The 18,533-nt window shown below is 43.0% G+C and overlaps 1 protein-coding gene across 1 annotated transcript in view; it reads left to right on the top strand.

The window, feature by feature from the left end:
- RSPH3 (radial spoke head 3) overlaps nucleotides 1-18,533 on the top strand; it is a 145,242-nt gene that overhangs the window by 88,886 nt on the left and 37,823 nt on the right. The window contains exon 6 of the mRNA XM_069607888.1: nucleotides 8,482-8,644. Within this exon, the coding sequence (XP_069463989.1) occupies nucleotides 8,482-8,644 (163 nt within the window). The remainder of the gene's footprint in view (nucleotides 1-8,481; nucleotides 8,645-18,533) is intronic.

The following is an 18,533-nucleotide window of genomic DNA, read 5'->3' as shown; positions in this document are numbered from 1 at the left end:
TTCTCCTTTCCATCTCTTGATTTCTCTGTCTATATCTGTCGACAAATTTGACCGTTTGCTTCTTTCTTCCCTGTCTTGTATGAATTTACAAATATCTTCCTTTCTTTTATTCTCTTTCGGACTATTGTCACTACTGTAAGAGGGGGGTTTATATAGCGGATTAATATATGCTGTCGCTGCTCTTAATTCCTTTTGAAAGATACACTCCTATCTCTTCCGTTGCAACACTCTTTGCTTCAGGCAAGGTAAGGGAAGCTGAGGGCTCAACACCTTCCCCATTATGCTGATTAAGCATCCACTCCTCAGGTGGCAGATCTTCTATTTCCTTTTGGTACATCTTCCAAAGTTCTAAAATTCCTAATCTTTTCTCAAATTTCTTTCCTGTGTACGCAGCATGCAAGTATATGGTCATGTGTTGCAATACCGCTTTTGACAATGATCCCCCTTGTGGCCATGGCATGAACAAATTATCTGCTGTGCCCTTTACCCATTCTGCACTGTACTGTTTGAACTTGGGCGCATGTTTTGGCAATGTCTTGCATAGGTGCATGAGAGAAGTGTCCTCCATAATGACAAGTCTAAATCGACTTTCAGTACTTACCAGATTGTTAAATAAACCTTTTATTTTAACTTAAGTCACCACTTTTTAACATTTTAAAACAAATATGAGCAAGCACCATCAATCGCTGCTCAATCCTCTTATTTCAATGACCTATCCTTTTGATTTGGTCACCAATCATTTTGCTACACTTTATCTTTAATCCTGATTACCTTTTCAACTCTTTACAATTCTATCGCTCCTCGATACTTTATTCAACAAATAACAATTACACTAGTCACACGTTGCATATTTTAAAAAGTTGAAATATCTTGGAATATGGATTGGAGCAGACATAGTGAAGTTACCAGCCATTAATTTTGCTTGGATCCTTCCGAATCTCAAATAGGATTTGGTAAGGTGGAGTCTTTTGAAGTTATCAACCTGGGGCAGAATCAACTGTTTAAAAAGGAACCTGGCACCTCGGATAAATTACTTCTTAAGCATGCTCCCCATTAAGATACCTGGAAACATCTTTAAAGAGGTCAATATGATTATGCAGAACTTTATTTGGGATGGGAAACCTCTGAGGCTCGCAATTTGGAAACTTCAACTCCCGTTAAAATTGGGGGAATGAACTTGCCTAATTTCTCAGACTACCATTTATCGTTTTCCACTCGACATTTGTGTAGAATTATTGACTCTGCAGATGTACAGTCTGAACATTCTGACCTCTTATTTTGGGAATGCAGTGCTGTTTCCCAATTGGACCCGAAAGCACTGCTAACTACTCAGAGGAATACATCTAAAAAGATCAGCGCTCTTACTTCATTCTTGCGAGACTGCTGGTGTGAGCTCTCGAACCGTGAGAGTGCTGATCCCTATTTGCACCCGGATGCTTCCATATGGAATAATCCAGCCTTGAAGTATCAGGGTAAAACTCTGTTTTGGATGGAATGGTTTGTGGCTGGCATCAAATACATTGGAGATTTGTTTGAAGGGGACAACTGGTTAAAGAACACTCAGTTTGGCCAGATGTATGACATGGCAGAATGCTTGTTTGTTGAATATAGGAAATTGAAGATTATTATTTCGGCTTGTGTTGAGGTGCCACAATTGACTGTTCAGAGTCCTGCCTGGGCAGCTCTAACTGTATGCTGGAGTGCATCACACCCTGCTTCTACCATGTATGGAATAATAAAAGCTACTCGGAAAGGTGATCAGAGATTACCTGCAATTTGGGCGGAGGAATTGGGGGAAGATGTGAACTTCAGATGTTGGCGGAGGTGCTGTGAGAACACTCGTTTGGTGAGTTTTGATTGGACCCTCAGAGCTTCTCAAACAAAGTTGTTGTTTAGGGCCTATTGGACGCCAGAGAAACTATTCAGAAGGCAACTTTTGGACAACATCCTTTGCTGGAAGTGTAAGTGTTCAAGAGGATCTCTAAGTCACTTGATTTGGTCCTGTCCCAAAACTATGCAGTTCTGGGAAAAGGTTCATGAGAGATTAAGTTTGGTCTTAGACATCGCAATCCCCATGAATGCCTCATTATGGATTTTAGGCGATGACTCTTTGCTGGAGGAAATTGACTTTAGTAAAAAAGTTTGGTTGCTACTCCCATGCATGGTTGCTAAAAGATTCATATTGAGGTCCTGGAAGTCAAGTAATTCTTTTAACATTGATGATTGGGTGGAGGAGCTTCTTAGTATTTCCACATATGAAAGAGCCATTCACAAACTCACTGGTGGCATTGACAAATTTTGGGACATTTGGAGCTGCTTTCTTGATGCCTACGGATGAATCTGAACTTTGATCTAGGATAATATATACATACCTTTGAACACTAGTGTTATGTTTGATACCTATAGTCTGTGTAATGGTTTTGTAATATTCTTGTGTCTACTGTATAGTTTCTTGAAATTGAAATTTTTGGTCTTTGTCTCCTACATTTGCTCTCTTTTTTCCTTTCTGCATTTTATTTTTCTTTTTCTTTTTTCCCTTCTTCCACCCTGTTCTATTTTTAATATATATGATATTTTGTATTGGTTGTGACGAATTGATTACTTTGTTTAGACTTGGTTGACTATGTGCGGATTTAATGGATTATTACTATTTTTGTTCTTGTTTGTTAATGTGAAAATAACAAATGTAAACGGCATATTATAAAACACTGTGGTCATCCTCACTTCACTATTTCTCATTTATAATGAGAGGTACTGTTCTCTCACCTTTATTTTACCCTGTACAGGGTTTGAGACATCACCTTACGTGGTCCTCACCCGTGCGTTTTTCTATATTTCTACTCCCGTTGGAGTTTGAAATGTCTCCTTTGAATAACCTTGAATTACGACTCGTACACAGTCTCTCTTATCTTCACAATATTTCCTGCGATTCAAAATTATCACAATCCCGTCCCTTTATATTGCTATTCCCCTTAGTCTACTTCCCATTCGTTAATCGACTCAAGGCCTTCAGTATCGACTCCTCCCTCAATCCAACCACTTTGCCTTTTGTCCGCAGAGCGCCCGTGGAAACCGAGCAGGGATTTCTTCAAAGGGGGTCCTGCCCACCACCTCGGTTCTTCTTGCAAGTTTATATCTATTCGCCCACTCTCCACAGGAAACTCTGCGATCTTCCAGCTAATTGCGGAGCATGCCTGATTGTCCGAAACTCTGTAGTGGAATTGGTTTGGATCTTTAAACCATCCGCACCACTATACGTGAGCTTAGGGCCCTTTAGCAATGTGCATATGTAATGGATGGGATCATACAGAATAATTCTGAGTCCAAATAACCGAACCAACTCGTTCGCACACACGAAGCTTTAGAACGTATGAAGGAATCATCCAACCAAGACGTGAACTGCATCGGAGGTGCAAAAAAGAACCAGTAAGTCCAACTAAACTGCTGGGGACCCCAGGGTGCTCCGTAAAAACAGCGTCTGCATGTGAATGCAGAAAATATATATGAATTATTTGAAGGCAGACTGTTCAAAGTACACCAGACAAGATTGTTTAAATACAGACAAAACCCAGTGTTAAAGCAATGCCCAAAAGGAAGAATATTTGATTATCGACAAGATAAAGAGCAAGAGCAAATCCTGAATGAATGTTGAGCTTAGTGCCCTTTAGGAACATGCAAATGTAATGGTTGGGAACATACAGAATTATTCTGAGTCCAAATAACCGAACCAACTCAGGAAGATGACAAAGTACTGTTTTATTAAACATTATCTAAAACAGGGAGTTTACAACGAACATCAACGGACGGACGCTCAGTCTCTCAGCGATCTTTACACAAAATATGACTTTTATACACCAAAATACATCAGGGGTGACGTCATACTATGTGGCAATAATAGAAAACGTATCAAGGGTCAGGATTGGCTAAGGGGAACATCTAAGTATACTTTGTATAGGAGCTAGGATTATGCTTGGCTGGCCACTATCAGGTGGACAACATATGTCTGCTTCTAAAACATATCATCTTCAGAAACATTAGATACACAGTTTCTCACTGGTCTACAAACTATAAGGTCCTTATTTAAATGGACTAATATAATTGGTTGGCACGCCTGTGCCATGTCTGGAACATTCGGTTCAACCAGCAGCATGTAAGCCCAGAGCCAGGTGCAATGAAATGGGACATGAAACTACCTCCCCACCCAATTAGCCCAGCATATCTCATCGCCCATGCCTTCTGCTATGAAGATTGTCTTTGTAATTGGCCTTGCAAAGTGTTCTTCTCTTTGAGTATGCACAGGAGTGAGGGCACACACTATCATGTCTGGGACTCCAAGTTCGGACTCCATTTTCATCCTTGACTCACGTGACGGGAGACCACAATTTGGTTCATTTAGCAGGTTTTAAATGCTCTAAATGAATTAAACTTGGCACTGTTGGGGTTTTTTCTTTGCACCTTAACAAGGGATTCATCCTCTACACGTTCTCTCATTTCCAGAATAGATAACTGACCTTGGCTGCTTAAGTCTTGACTCCAGGCCAGACAACCTCGCCATGAAGCTCTACGATTCTGCTTATTCCTGCTGCGACAGTTTCCCCTTCCCGCTTCATGGGTCCTGACTTACTAAAATTCATGATACCGATGTCCACCTTCTATATAATTGCGGCTTCCCCTGTGTTGTATTCACTACGAAAGCTAGCTTCTATCATGACTCGGTCTACCTTTCCTTTCAGCAACTGTACATCTATTGAACTGTTGATTTTCTGCAGCACTTTGTGCACGAGTAATCTTCTTCTTTGTATTTAAAAGTTCACTTGATTCTTTACTTCATCGTTAGTTTCTATAGGATCTATACATCCTCTTCAGCCAGTATCTCGGGATGTCGTACATACTTTTTATGATGTCATTAGCTTATTTTCTTTTCTCTTTCTCATATTACTTCAGGAAGTTCCTCCCTTTAGATTGTCATCACTTCAGGGATACATTCGGTAAGGTTGTCTCAACGGATATCTTCTTTCGAACACACACTGCGGAATTTGCACAACGGCTGGTGTCAAGCATGGCACGGCCTCATGCCTCCAACATATGGGAGGAAGGGGCTGGCGGGGTCTCCTGCAGAGGTTTTCAGCTGCTCCTCTACAATATCTATGCATAAAATGTCAACGTGGAGAAAGCTGGAGCTGGAGTTACCCTAAGTAAACGTATTGAAGCACCACAAAGTTGATACGACTGTGTCAGAGTGATAAAGGACTGAGAAACCTTTAAGAAGTCCTGGCGAAAGGTATACATCAGGCAGTTGACATTTGGGGAAGGATACATGGCAGGGAAGTATACCAGGCGATCTGCAGGAACCCAGAGAAGGATTCTTTGGAGGGGAGTATACCACCAGGCAATCCACCAACATTGCATAAAGTCTCTTAACGTTGTGACAAGATAACTGGCAGGGGAGTATACCAGAGGATCTAAGAAGACCATAAAAGAAGTCCTGGCAACCAAATATACCAAGCATTTTGAAACCATATAAGAAATTTAAAACTGTGGGAAGATACCTGGCACGGGGGTACATCAGGGGATCAGAAAAACCTATAAAAGGATTCCTGGCAGGGGAGTATACCAGGAGTTCCCCCCCCCCCCGACCCCTCAAGATTGTAGAGGAATGTTTAACCATGTTACAAAATACCGGGCAGGGAAGTATACCAAGGAAATTAAGAAGCACATGAAAGAAGTCCTGGAAGGTATATTTACCAGGCACTTGGAGAATTACAAAGACTTTTAGCACTGTGACAAGATACCTGGCAAGGGAGTATAGGAGTATAACAGGAGATCTGAAGGAGTACACCACATAATCTGCTAAAGTGCAAGAGAAGTTAAAGAAAGCTTATTGCGGAATGTATTATATGAATAAGAACTTCTGTGAATCTAGTAACCTTATGAATGCAATACAAAGAAACCAAGGAAGTGTTGGATGTCAGAGAATGTATTGTTTGAACAAGAACTTCCTGATTCGAGTATAATGAACCAAGAAATTTTTGTTCAGAAGAGACAAGTTTGCCATCCTACCTACATATCCAGGGGAAGGGAACCAACCTCTGGATCCAAGGGTTTCTCCTTGGAAAACACTTTCTGTTAATCTTAATATTTTGGTCATAGACACTTTTTTACTAAACAGAAGTCAGAGACATTTCCTTGCACTCCTTAGTTGTTTGTTTCTAGTGTGATAGTCGGATTAGAGGATTAGAGTTCTTTAAGATTGGGTCAGAGAGGGATTTATCCAACCCATTTCTGTTTAATAAACCTGTCTGACAATGAGAATATTACAACTTTGTGTCCAAGACTAATTTCTGACTCCTCACATTAGCCACCACTAAAGTGCTGGACTTGTTCGCAGAATGGCAACACTTCTGGTGAGGTAGCCTACAAGAGAGTTGGTCAGTCCACTAGACAGTTCAAGGACACTTACAAAGTCTCTAAAAGGCTGGATCCTCAAGAAGGCATTGAGAACATCTGGTCCTACTAGATCAAGGGATGAAGTGCCGGTCAGGGTCTTTGGATATCATGTACAGGACCAGGCTGAACACTGCAAGGGATGCTGGCCACTTCATGAGTCATCTTCGGATCTCAGAGGTCTGCTCTTCTTCACGCGATTCTTGGTTCCAACTTAGATCTGAAGAACGGCTCCAGAGTTCCTCCTTCTATCCAAGATTCTAGCTTGAAGCAAGTCAAAGCCCACCAACGGTAAGGATCTGCACCATTCAAACAGCCTGTAGTTGTCCAGTCATGGGCAACTACTTGTTTCACATCCACCCTAGAAGCAGACTGTCTGTTACCAAGTAGGTGGACTGGGACTAGACAATCAGAGTCCCCTTTAAGGGCCACAGATGCACAAAGGCTCACTGGCCCATGAAAGCAGTAGCTTTCCAGGGCAAGTGCATGTCCTTATAAGGAATATCTTGACCTGAGAAGGCAGGAAGAAGGCCAAACTCCAGTATGCAAAAGAACAAGCAAAGATCTTGTGACATAGCTGTTAGGGCACTATTCACGTTTAGTAGCCATACCCGGTAAATGCTAATGTGCACACCACAAATCATGCCAAAAAAGTAAAAATGCCACTGCTGCAATCAACCTGTCTTTTATAAACCATCCATCACATCTTTTGAATTATCTAGTCACCCCAAGTGAGACGGGTATGCCCAGAGGTGTGTCCTGTGCCTGCTGGGCCTAAAGAGCCAGGCTACACCTGATGACACCCAATGAGGCCTAAATCTGTCTGGGGTTGCTTGTGGTCTCCTGCAGAAGAGATGTGACCAAGCAGTTCGGGCTGGACTGCCCCTTTTAGGGTGCAACTAAGCTTGATTTGCATATGGTCTTTCCCCTTTCTGTAAAGGCATTCCAGGTGAAAAGTGATGTTCTGCAGGGTTGCCCATAGCAGTGCCAGAGGTTCAGCTTCATTTTAAACCTTCCATCCATCACCTATTTTGTTTTAACCAGCATGTGTTTAGGCACATATAAAAGTAAACGAAAATGCTATGTGTTCAAAGCTACAGTGATACAAAGGTGTCCCCATTGCACTGATGCTTTGTGCAATTTTAAACATACGAGTATTCAAAAGGGAAAAAAAGTTTCCAAGTACTCATAGTCTGAAGAACTAGTCAGTTTCCCCATAACATGTGAGCAAAAGGCAAGAGAAGTGAAGCTGAAGGCTTTACTTTCCTTCAAAAATTCAGGGCATGTATTGGAAACAGAGCAAGAACATTGGGGTTCTATAGGAAACCATGCAGGGAAAGTTGCAAAAAGGAAATCTTTCCCATAACAGTAATCACATGAAGTTTCTTGTATTTTTGAGTTACAGTATCTTTTTTATCAGGCTGTTTAGGGCACAGTGCAGATCTAGATGGCATCCAACCTGTAGAATTAATGGGGTCATAAAGCGTCTCACTAGTAGTCATTAGTGACATAAAGAGACATCAGTTGCTAATGATAAAGACCACCAAGTTTGTACTTGCAGCCGCAGTGCTTTCTGCATGTAGCAAACTAGATTCATGCTAGTGGTCGATTTACTTTTCTACCTGGCTAGTGGCTTGCACCTTGACATTATTCATCCTAGGTATAAGGTAATAATACTCCATTGACCCCTTGGAAAGGCATTCGAAGTTCAAATGTGCAATTGGACTATACATTACAAAAAAGCGATTTTAAACAAATAGTAGAACAAAAGTATTTCCCTTCAGCACTGCTCTAATCGGATGTTTCTGGGTATCTGTAACTTGGTTCCCTTGAAAGCTGCTTACCTCTTGAAACATATTCTTATTATTCTTTTATCCCGGAGTATAGGGACTATAGACCATTAATCTAAGCATTAACCTACTGCTCATTTCCCATGAATCTGTGGGTACATTGTATTTTGATACTGTATTATACATTTTTTTCATGAAATGTGCATTGCATTGCAGCATTCATTATTACCTTTCACCTTTTTCACAGGAACGCCGGCTAAAGGAGCAGAGAGAAGTCCTGCAGAAGGCGAAGGAGACTGCAGAAAAGGTTGCAGCGCGAGCCTTTGCCCAGCGCTACCTGGCTGATCTCATTCCTTCTGTCTTTAGCAATCTCCGAGACAGCGGCTACTTCTATGATCCAGTAGAAAGAGGTTTGTGCCTTTTCCCATCAATTATGGTACATTCAATGTAGTGTTTTTTTTCCTTTTCACCTATCTCACGAAGCAGTTCAAAGAACTCTCTCTCTCTCTCTGTCTCTGTCTCTCTCTCTCTCATATCATTTTGTCATGGACAAGTGAAGTGGAGGAGTGCCTGCTAGGGTAGGAGAACCAAAAGACGTACATTCTAAGATCATCAATGATGTCCGGTAATGCCAACCAATACATTGCCTCCTCTCCCCTCGGAGTGTCAATGGTGCTCAGTGGAAAAGGCCAGCCCTTGTTCTAGAAAGCACGCTTGCAGACTACCACACAATGGTCTTGTGGTCCTGGTGTGACAAGTCCTCTGAGACCCTGGTTGCAGATGAGGGACAGTGCCTTGGAAACGTGACTGCCTATAGTCGTTGACCCCTTGTGCCTTTAGGTGTCTGCAATTGGCAGATGTGTAGTCCCACTCCTGCCTTAGAGGTCTTATGGGTTTCACTGTTCCTCCTAGGACAAATTGTAAATATCCCTTTCACTTGAGTACTTCTGAATTGGATTTGCCCCGACCGGGGTACTATCTCTGGGGTAATAGTCATACTGATAGCCTGCTCACTGCCACACTAGACTGAACCCCATCCTGTCTCGGATACTGATACTCTGGTCCAGGGAAGATAGTGTTCTGCTTTCTCCCAAACGTATTGAATGTAGCACCCCTGATTCGCTTCAGCAATATCTCTACCACTCTGGCTTTACCATTCACCTGCACGAGGTCCTAAACAGGACTTGTGCTGAAATGACTACTTCTCTGCAGGGGTACAGGGATGAGTAGTGGCTAAACTGCCTACTGAGTCCCACACTACTACTAAACCAACAGGCACCCCAATCAAAAAGGTGAAACGTGCACAACCAAAAAGGTAAACCCCCTTTACCTCTTTTGGTAAAATGGGCTGGGGTAGGCTATAATCTTCAGTACGACGTGAGCTGATAACCCGAGCAGCCTAAACAGCTTTAGTGCAATGGTTCTAAAATGAAAATGTCCAATCGTGGTCCTATAAAAATGAGGGCTGTAATACAACAATCAATGCAAACAAGCTAATTAAAAACAGCAATATCCCACTCTGCACAACTAACAGAGAATCCAGAACTTGGTGTGAAAGGGCTCCAATGTTTGATGAGCAGGGACGTTGAGGCAAGGATTTCTGCAAATGTCAATGTTCATGGAAATGTTCTTGTAGAAATAAAAGTAGAGATGGTGGTTAGTTGGGGTTGTGCGATGTAGCACAACAGCCGCCAACAGAACGGCCATAAAACATGGGGCTTGGAGCACGCTACTTAAGAAAAGTGTGTGGTCCATGGCAAATAATTTTGTCTCCCGGAGCATTGCCTAAAAACATTGTTCTCAAAACCTGCCATCTTTTATACATAACAATACCCCTGTCAAAACAGGACAAAATAATTTTGGGATTGATGAAAGTCTTAGAGGGATGGGTTGCAAGTGTTTTAAAATATAGAGTGGCTATTGCTCTGGTAATGTTCAGCCATGCCAACCAGCCATGCCAAAAGGTCCTGGCTAGTGGTCTGGTAGCATTTTAAAATGGACAGTGGGCACTGCCAAAGTGTATATTGGTTACTCAGAGCTAGGTTTTATATGAAATCCAGTTCTTAGGTTGACGTTGATGAAAGGCAGTTTAGAACACTCATTAGCACCTGGCACAGTGGAACCAACCAATTGGGTGCTAGAAACACAGGCTGAAACCTACAATCTCACCCCGCATTCCAAGCTGCCTGATGGCTGGTTCCCCTGGGTGCCATCTCCCCACCACCCTTTGTCCCCCTTATTTTATTTTACATTTCCAAACCCCCTCCCAAACCCCACTTTCCTGTTTGTTCCGGCAGCGCAGGCCTGCCGCAGCTACCTGGCCTCTCCGGCCGTTATGGGAAGGGAAGAGGGGCTCCCTATGGAGCCCCCACTGTCCCTTCCCATGGTGCCCAAATTAGCACAGTATCAACAGTGGTCCGTTCAATAACTTAAAATACTTTTTTTTAGCACCCCTGGTTACTGCTATGATAACACAAGGTTTTAATTGCATTAAGCCCCAGTTCCAAGGGCTATAATGGGGGTAATGTCCCATATCCCTCATTAACGGCCCTCGCTTCACTCATGCTGTTAGGGCCATTACCCCCTTTCTAGCCCTTGGAGTGGGGGATTAACATCACAAGAATATTCTTTGTTCTCTGCCCTTATCCTCTGAACCAATCATTGCCAGGAGGCATTCCAAGCATCTTGAGGTGTGAGAGGCCCAGTCTTCTGCAGAAAAGCCCAGTTAAGGAAAGAACCTTACACAGTTTTCTACGCAAACTCTCAACAACACACTCTGTTGACATATCATATTAATCATCAACTAGCAGTTTAAGTCAAAGTGAACATGACACATCTATGGTATCTATGGAAAGCCTTTTAAGTTCACACGTAAACTTAAATTGAAGACTTTCTTTGCAGAACTAACCCCTAAAGAAGATGACATAGACGTGGATGAAGCAGAAGAGGATGCCACATACAGAGTTGAAACCTAAAATTACATTTGTCTCACTTTTGGTGGACACATTTCTCAGATCATGTCTGTGTACACTGATCCAAACATCACTGTATGCCCGGCCGACAAAGGTGGAGCACTAGGCATACTTAACACTACTGACTACCATGCAGAGTGCATGAGGCAACTTCAGGACCGTAATGTGTATGTCCCCGTAAGAAATGACCACTTGCTGACATTAAATCCAATATAGACTGCATACTGCTCAAAGCTGAGGAACTAAATTGGATCTCACACAAGACCAAGATGTTCCTATCTGCAACACACTCTGCAGTTCCCATCTTCTATCACAAAATACACAAGAGATTGGTGGACCCTCCAAGCAGATCAATTGTGGTGGCCACAGGTGCCCTGTTGCAACCACTAGGTGCGTACATTTACCAATTTCTCCAACCACTCATCCAAAATACTCCAACGTACATGAAGGACACTATACATTTCCTTCAAATACTTGAGACCACCAGACTAACTGAAGAAGATATTCTGTTTACCATTGATGTCACAAGTCTCTACACGAGTGAGCTTAAGGCCCTTGGGACTTGCATTTATTTATGGATGGGATTACACCAGAATAATTCTGAGTCCAAATAACTGGACAAACACAAGAAGATGGTAAGTTACTGTTTTATTAACAATTATCTAAAACAGGGAGGTTGAGGTTGCAACAACCATCAACGGAAGTACGCTCAGTTTCTCGGTGATCTCCACAAAAAATACAATTCTTATTATGCGTCACAGTGACATCATACTACCTGGCAATAGTGAAATACCTATCGAGGGTCGGGATTGGTTAAGGGAAACATCTAGCTATACAATCATATAAGAGCTAGAATTGTTATTGGCTGTCCTTTTAACAGGTGGACAACTTATGCCTACCTCTTCAAAGATTTTATTTAAGACAAAATAGTTACACTGTGTTTCATTGGTCTTCTAAGCTATAAGGTCCTTCGTTATACAGTCTAATACAATTGGTTGGCATGCATGTGCCATGTCTGGAACATTTGGTTCATTTATCAGCACGTAAGCCGAGACCCAGGTTCAGGGAGATGGGACATGAAGCTATCTCACCACCCAATTAGCCCAGCATCTCTCATCACCCATGCCTTCTGCCATGAAATTGTCTTTGTACTTAGCCTTGCATAGTATTCTCGTCCTGGGAATGCATGGGAGTGAAGGCACTCGTGATCGTGTCTGGGACTCCAAGATCGAACTCTATTTCCATCCTTGGCTCATATGACAAGAGGCCATGATTTGGTCCATTCTTCAGATTTGAAATGTCTCAAATTAATTAAAATTTGGGATCCTTTGTGTTATTTATTGTACCTTAACGTGAGAGGATTCATCCTCTGCACACTCGTTCTTCTTCAGTGTAGATAGCTGACCTCGATTTCTAAGATCTTGACTTCAGGCCAGACATCATTGTCATGCAGCTTCAGTAGCCTGCTATCCTGCTGCAACACAGCTTTTCATTAATTCTTTATAATGGTGGCTTCGCCTGCATTATTTTATTTATTATTTATTTATTCATTCATTAAAAGTTCTTATACCACGTGCCAATGGGCATCAAAGCACGCACACATATGACCACAAGACAGACAACCCGACCAAATAGCATTAGAAACAGTACTCAAAGGGAATTCCCAGTAGCGAAACTCAGTCGACAGAACCAGCTCCAGAAGAAACAGGCGAAAAAAGCCTAATTGGGAGGTAGGTTAAAGAGGAGCATCTTTAGCTCTTTTTTTAACTTAACTGTTGTCTCAACAGCTCTCAAATTTGGAGGCAACAGGTTCCACAAATGAATACCTTGCATACTGAAGCTGCGCCCACTGGCCTTTACCAACCTAAATCTGGGTTTAACCAGTCTCATAGGGTATTGATGCCCGAGAGGGCGCGATGAAACCTGAAGTTGAAGGCACGCTGTGAGATACAGAGGTGCCATGTCCATCACACATTTGTGTGTGAGCGTCAGAACTTTGTGGCTGATTCTAAGTTTTACAGGCAGCCAATGTAAGCCTCCCCTGGCCACCATAACGTGGGCTTGCTTGGAGAGACCTGAGACTGCCCGCACTGCACCATTCTTTGAGACCTGCAGAGCTGCTATGATGGAGTGTGTGCAGCAACTGAGCAAACTATTACAATAGTCCAAACGTGTGTTAATGAGCACTGAGGCCAAGGTAGCTACGTTCTCAGAAGAAAGAAAAGGGTGAATATTGCACAAAAGGTTTGTAACCAACCCACAGGAGGAACGAATAAGAGCCACACGATGTGGCATGCATGGACAATTCGGCATCCGAAACCATTCCTAGGCTTTTGACCCTCTGCGCCATCGAGATCAGCATGCCCAGGAGTAGGAACTGTTTGCACTCTACTGGCAGAGACCTCAGCCTCATAGTAGGAGGTACAATTAAAAGCTTGGTTTTACTGGCATTTAGAGCCAAGGAATTAGCTGCAATCCAGAGATGGATGGCTTTATAGATGTTCAACTTCGCTGCATCCTCAGAATATGAACCAGACTATTTGACAATCACCTGGGTGCCGTCCGCGTAATTGGCCACCTGAACACCCAGGCTAATCAACAGGAGCAGGAACTGGATCAGATAAACATTAAACAAAGTTGGAGAGATGCAAGATCCCTGAGGTACCCCACAGGTGACGGGTGAAGGATCCAAGCCGACTTCACCAACATTCACCCTAGAGTTCTTAGTGCCCACAAAGGAAGAAATGAAATCCAACAGCCCGCTTTAGTAGAGCACCCAGCCAAAGACTGTAGTCTACCCATGAGAAGATCATGATTAACAAGGTCGGATGCTGAGGATGGGTCCAACAGCATAAGAACGGATAATTGTCCTTGCTCCATGTTCGATAGTAGATTGGTTTGCAAATTGAGCATAGCGGTTTCCTTGCCATGACCTTTCTGAAAACCAGATTGGCAAGACAATAACATCTCGTTACCCTCGAGGAAATTCTAGAATTGTAAATGTGCCACCTTATCCAAAATGTTCAGCAAGAATGGCACATTTGTGATCGGACGATAGTTGTCCAAAAAACAAAAGGATCCAATGACAACTCCTTCAAGAGGGGGGTGATCCACGCATCCATCAGAAAGAGAGGAACACCACCCTCATCAAAAGACCAAATTGACAAACTTGATTACCCATGGACCAAGGATATGATTGCACTTTATAAACAAACTAGAGGGGCAGACATCACTCTGACATGAGGTAGGTTTCACCTGGGAGATTATTTGTGCAATGAATGCTTCAGAACAGTGAGTAAAATGAAAGTCAGGGGGCACTATCTCAGATGGCACTGCCTCTCTAGAATCCATTGCCATTACTTTCACAGTGTCTTTTATTTGTTGAATATTGGACTGGTCTATTGTGACCTTGTTTAAAAAAAGCATTATGAATGGACTGACACCATTGCTTGTCTTTTACTGGTACTGACGAAGGCAGAAGTTTGTTCTTAAACTCTCAAAGAATAGAGAACAGTTCCTTTGTACTGGATTTTGCCTTCTGGATCCTGTGATTGTAAATCTCCGACTTGGCTTTGATCAACGCCTCCTTATATTTTATTTACCAGAAGTTTATAATTAGCTAACGATTCACTGGATGGATCTTTACGCCAGCGGCGTTCTGCTGACGCTTTTCTCTCCTAATAACAATCTATTCACTACTCACAGCTAGCCTATACAATGACTTCATCTACTTTGCATTTCAGCGTCTGTACATTCACTGAACTTCTGTTTTCTACAGCACTTTGTTATTGTGTAATCTTCTTTTACACTTTGATGGTTCACTCAATTCTTTACTTCATTTGTCCTCTAGGATCCATACATTGTCTTCATTCAGTATCTTGGGACATTGTGCACCCTTTCTTATGATGTCATCAGTTAATTTTCTTAGCTCTTTCTCATATTCCTTCAGGGAGTTCCTCCTGTAGGTTGTCATGAACTCGAGGGTACATTAGATAGGGTTGTCTCAATGGATATCTTCTTCCAAATACTTGCTACGGTATTGGCACGATAGCTGGTGTCAGGGAAGGCATGGTCTCATGTCTCCAATTCAAAGGAGGTAATGGAGCGGGATCTCCTGCGGGTGTATACATCTACTCCTCTTCATGAGCGTTCCTCACAACCAAGGCCAAGAGGCTGTTGAATGGCTACTGCTGCAGACGGATAACATTGGAGCTGCCAAAGAGTTCATTTTGATCTTGCTTGAACTCGTATCCCAGAATTCTTACTTTAAGTATAAAGACCAGCACTACCTTCAAACTTCAGTCACCACCAATGGGTGCCTCCATGGCACAGGCATATGCCAACTCCGTTATACATAGATTGGAGACCCTGCATATGCTACACCTCCCAGTCTGGTGCAACTACCTTGTGAGAGGGGTAAGATTCATCGATGACATTTTTGCAATTTGGCACAGCACCTATGCCACTCTGAAAGACTTCCTCATCTACATCAATGAGGTAGATCCTCGGATCCAATTCTTTGCTGAAATAGGGACACCCAATGTTCATTTTCTAGACTTTGATGTCGGAGTTAACAACAACTTCATCTCCACTACTCTCTACACCAAAGCCACATACAGAAATAATTTGCTCCACCGGATGAGTTTTCTTCCGCCGAACACACTTGGGAACTTACCATATGGACAGCTACTGAGGATAAAAAGGATTGCGAGTAATCCTGAAGCATGCAGGATTGAGTTCAACAAACTAGTACATAAGTTCCAAGAGAGGGGATACCCTGTACCAGATCTGGAAGCAGCTATCGTAAGAATGTCCAATCAAACGTGCCAGGTACTCTTCCGAAGTGAAGGCAAGTCCCTCTATACACACACACTCCAGAGTAAATACAACCCACTAGGTAAATCAGCAAAGAACTCTGCTGCTTGAGAGTGCTTTGGTCTTACGTCATGAAACATGGGGTTATAAACACAAAAAGTGTCATCCATATACAGAACATTTTGGTGCTCCTGATTGGAGGCACCCTACACATGGGCCTGCTCCATAGGGGATGGCAGGCGATAATTGGTGGTTCTTCCTCATCAATCTTGAGGCAGGTGGGTCAGCTGGACTCATCCTCGCGGTGAAGGTCAGAGCATGCATAAAACACAATGTTTCCTAGCTAAACTAAACAACTAAGACCGACTATTCACTCATTATGGCAGGCACCAGAGCGGCACAGGAAAGGGGTGCCAGGGAGAGGGGAGGTTAAAATACAGTCATACTGACCCATACATCCAGGGCTCCATTCATACTGCAGTCCTGCACCCAATGTCTCCCCTCTAGGGATTGATCTTTGATTTGCCCTTCCTGTTATCTCATGTTACTGGAGACGTGTGTTGCTGCTAGGGCATGTGGGTTTTATATCTGTAGTGTGCTCTTTATGGCGGTTAGGACCTGAGATTCGGGTGTTTATCAGAGAGCAGAGACTGTGGGGGTCGGGCTAGTAACGTGCGGCCAGTACCGGTCTGGCTGGGTGGGGGTTAGAGGCTCAATGGCAGTTTAGTGGAGTCAAATGGACACAGTGCGGGCCTGGTACTGTCTAAATTCGGTGTCGGGCACATTCCTGAAGGCGATACTAAATATTCGCAACACTGAAGGGACAAAAGGAAATGGACTTTCTTGGGAACAAGGCTCAAGCGCAGCCAGCATACTGTGTCGGAATTGGGCTCTGTGAATAGGGAACGCGAGCAGCATGGGTCTGTGACCTGTCTCGTTTGGAGCCTATTACAAAATGGTGTTACAGAGTTTGGGCATGCTAGTGCTAAGCATCCACTTCTATGCATTACCAGATCTTTGTATAGTCGCCGATGATGTATTGAGCCCCCTCCTTGTAGGTTATATTGCCTCATATGGGTTTGCCTTATTTGAAAGGCCCTAGGGGGGGTGGGATAGGCTAATTTCTATCCCAACAGAAGCAAGCCCAAAAAAGCATCTCCTCCACTGGTATTTGTTTCCAAATTATCACTACAAAGCCACAGAGTTAAACAAACCATTAAAAGACACGAGGACATTTTAAGAATTGACGAAAGAATGAAACACATTTCCAGAGCCACCAGTGTTTGCTTACCAGAGAAGTGAAAACGTAAGAGATGTGCTTGTCAACACCAGCCCCTCTTCCCCCGCTCCCAACATCAGAGCAGGGAGGCAGGGGACCTACCCATGTTTTAAAACTGTGTCAATTGCAATAATGTGACTAAAGGCCCTACAGTCTTTCACCCCCACACAGGAGAAAAGATCATGCTCAGAGGCTTTGCTACTTGTGCTTCAGAGAATGTTCTTTACTGTATCAGATGTCCATGTGGGATCTACTATGTTGGGGAAACCAAAAGACTTGCGAGACTAAGATGGAATGAGCTTAAGTCAAACGTACGTACGAACAATGAAAACAGCTGTGGCAAGACCCTTCCATGAGCGTGGGCACACCATAGTGCAGATGAAATTCCAGGTCCTCGAAATATCAGATGCCAAAGGATATCATGGAGACATTGCAAGAAGAAGAGCACAGAGGGAAGCATTCTGGGTACACTGTCTTGAGTCATTGACACCCAGCGGGATGAATGAGGAGCTGAACCTACATTGCTTTTTTTCTGACATCAATAGTGTAACCATTCCATTTGTATTGCTGTTTGTAGGATGCAGTGTCTTTGCACCCTTTTATCAGTACATTCTGCTCTCTGTTTCACTATCCTTTTTAAACGCCCACTTAGGTCTTTGGACCTTAGAGTATCTCTATAGTGGAGTCGTGTTTTCAGTTAGGGTTTCTAGCTGAACGACCTTGCATGCTTTGTTAATTTTAGTTCATACATACCCTTTACTTTTTAGTATTGCTCTAGTATAGTCACGGGCACTAGACGGCAACAGTATGAGCTATTCACTTCTCATCATCAGCACTGTGTACTTCTGTTGTTTTGCATTAGATGGTACAGGTAGAAACTGCCGCTGTCTTTCTTCCCGTGCACTCGCATGCCCTGCAAGCAGAGGCGTCTCTATGATTATTATTTTTAGGTTGGAAGCCGCCCCATTGGCCATGATAATGACGGCAAGACTATTGGGAGATTTGGAAAAGCCACAGAGATTTACCCTACAGGGCATCTCTGGCATTCGCTTCATTGCATTATGCTTGAGGCGTTAATGTTTGAACATTTTTCATTGTTCCATGGTAGCTTTCAGGCATGGCAACACGCGCCCCACTGGGGCCTGCAGGCATATCTTTAGATCACTGCACCAGATCAGTGGATCTAGTGCATTAAGAACAATTTGGAAGCATTACTCATTCTCGAGAGCTCTT

Source organism: Ambystoma mexicanum, chromosome 4q (genome assembly GCF_040938575.1).
Source record: "Ambystoma mexicanum isolate Mex_15411 chromosome 4q, UKY_AmexF1_1, whole genome shotgun sequence".
Classification (NCBI taxonomy): domain Eukaryota; kingdom Metazoa; phylum Chordata; class Amphibia; order Caudata; family Ambystomatidae; genus Ambystoma; species Ambystoma mexicanum.
Note: the sequence above shows the minus strand (reverse complement) of the source record. Positions and strands in the feature narration are given on the sequence as shown.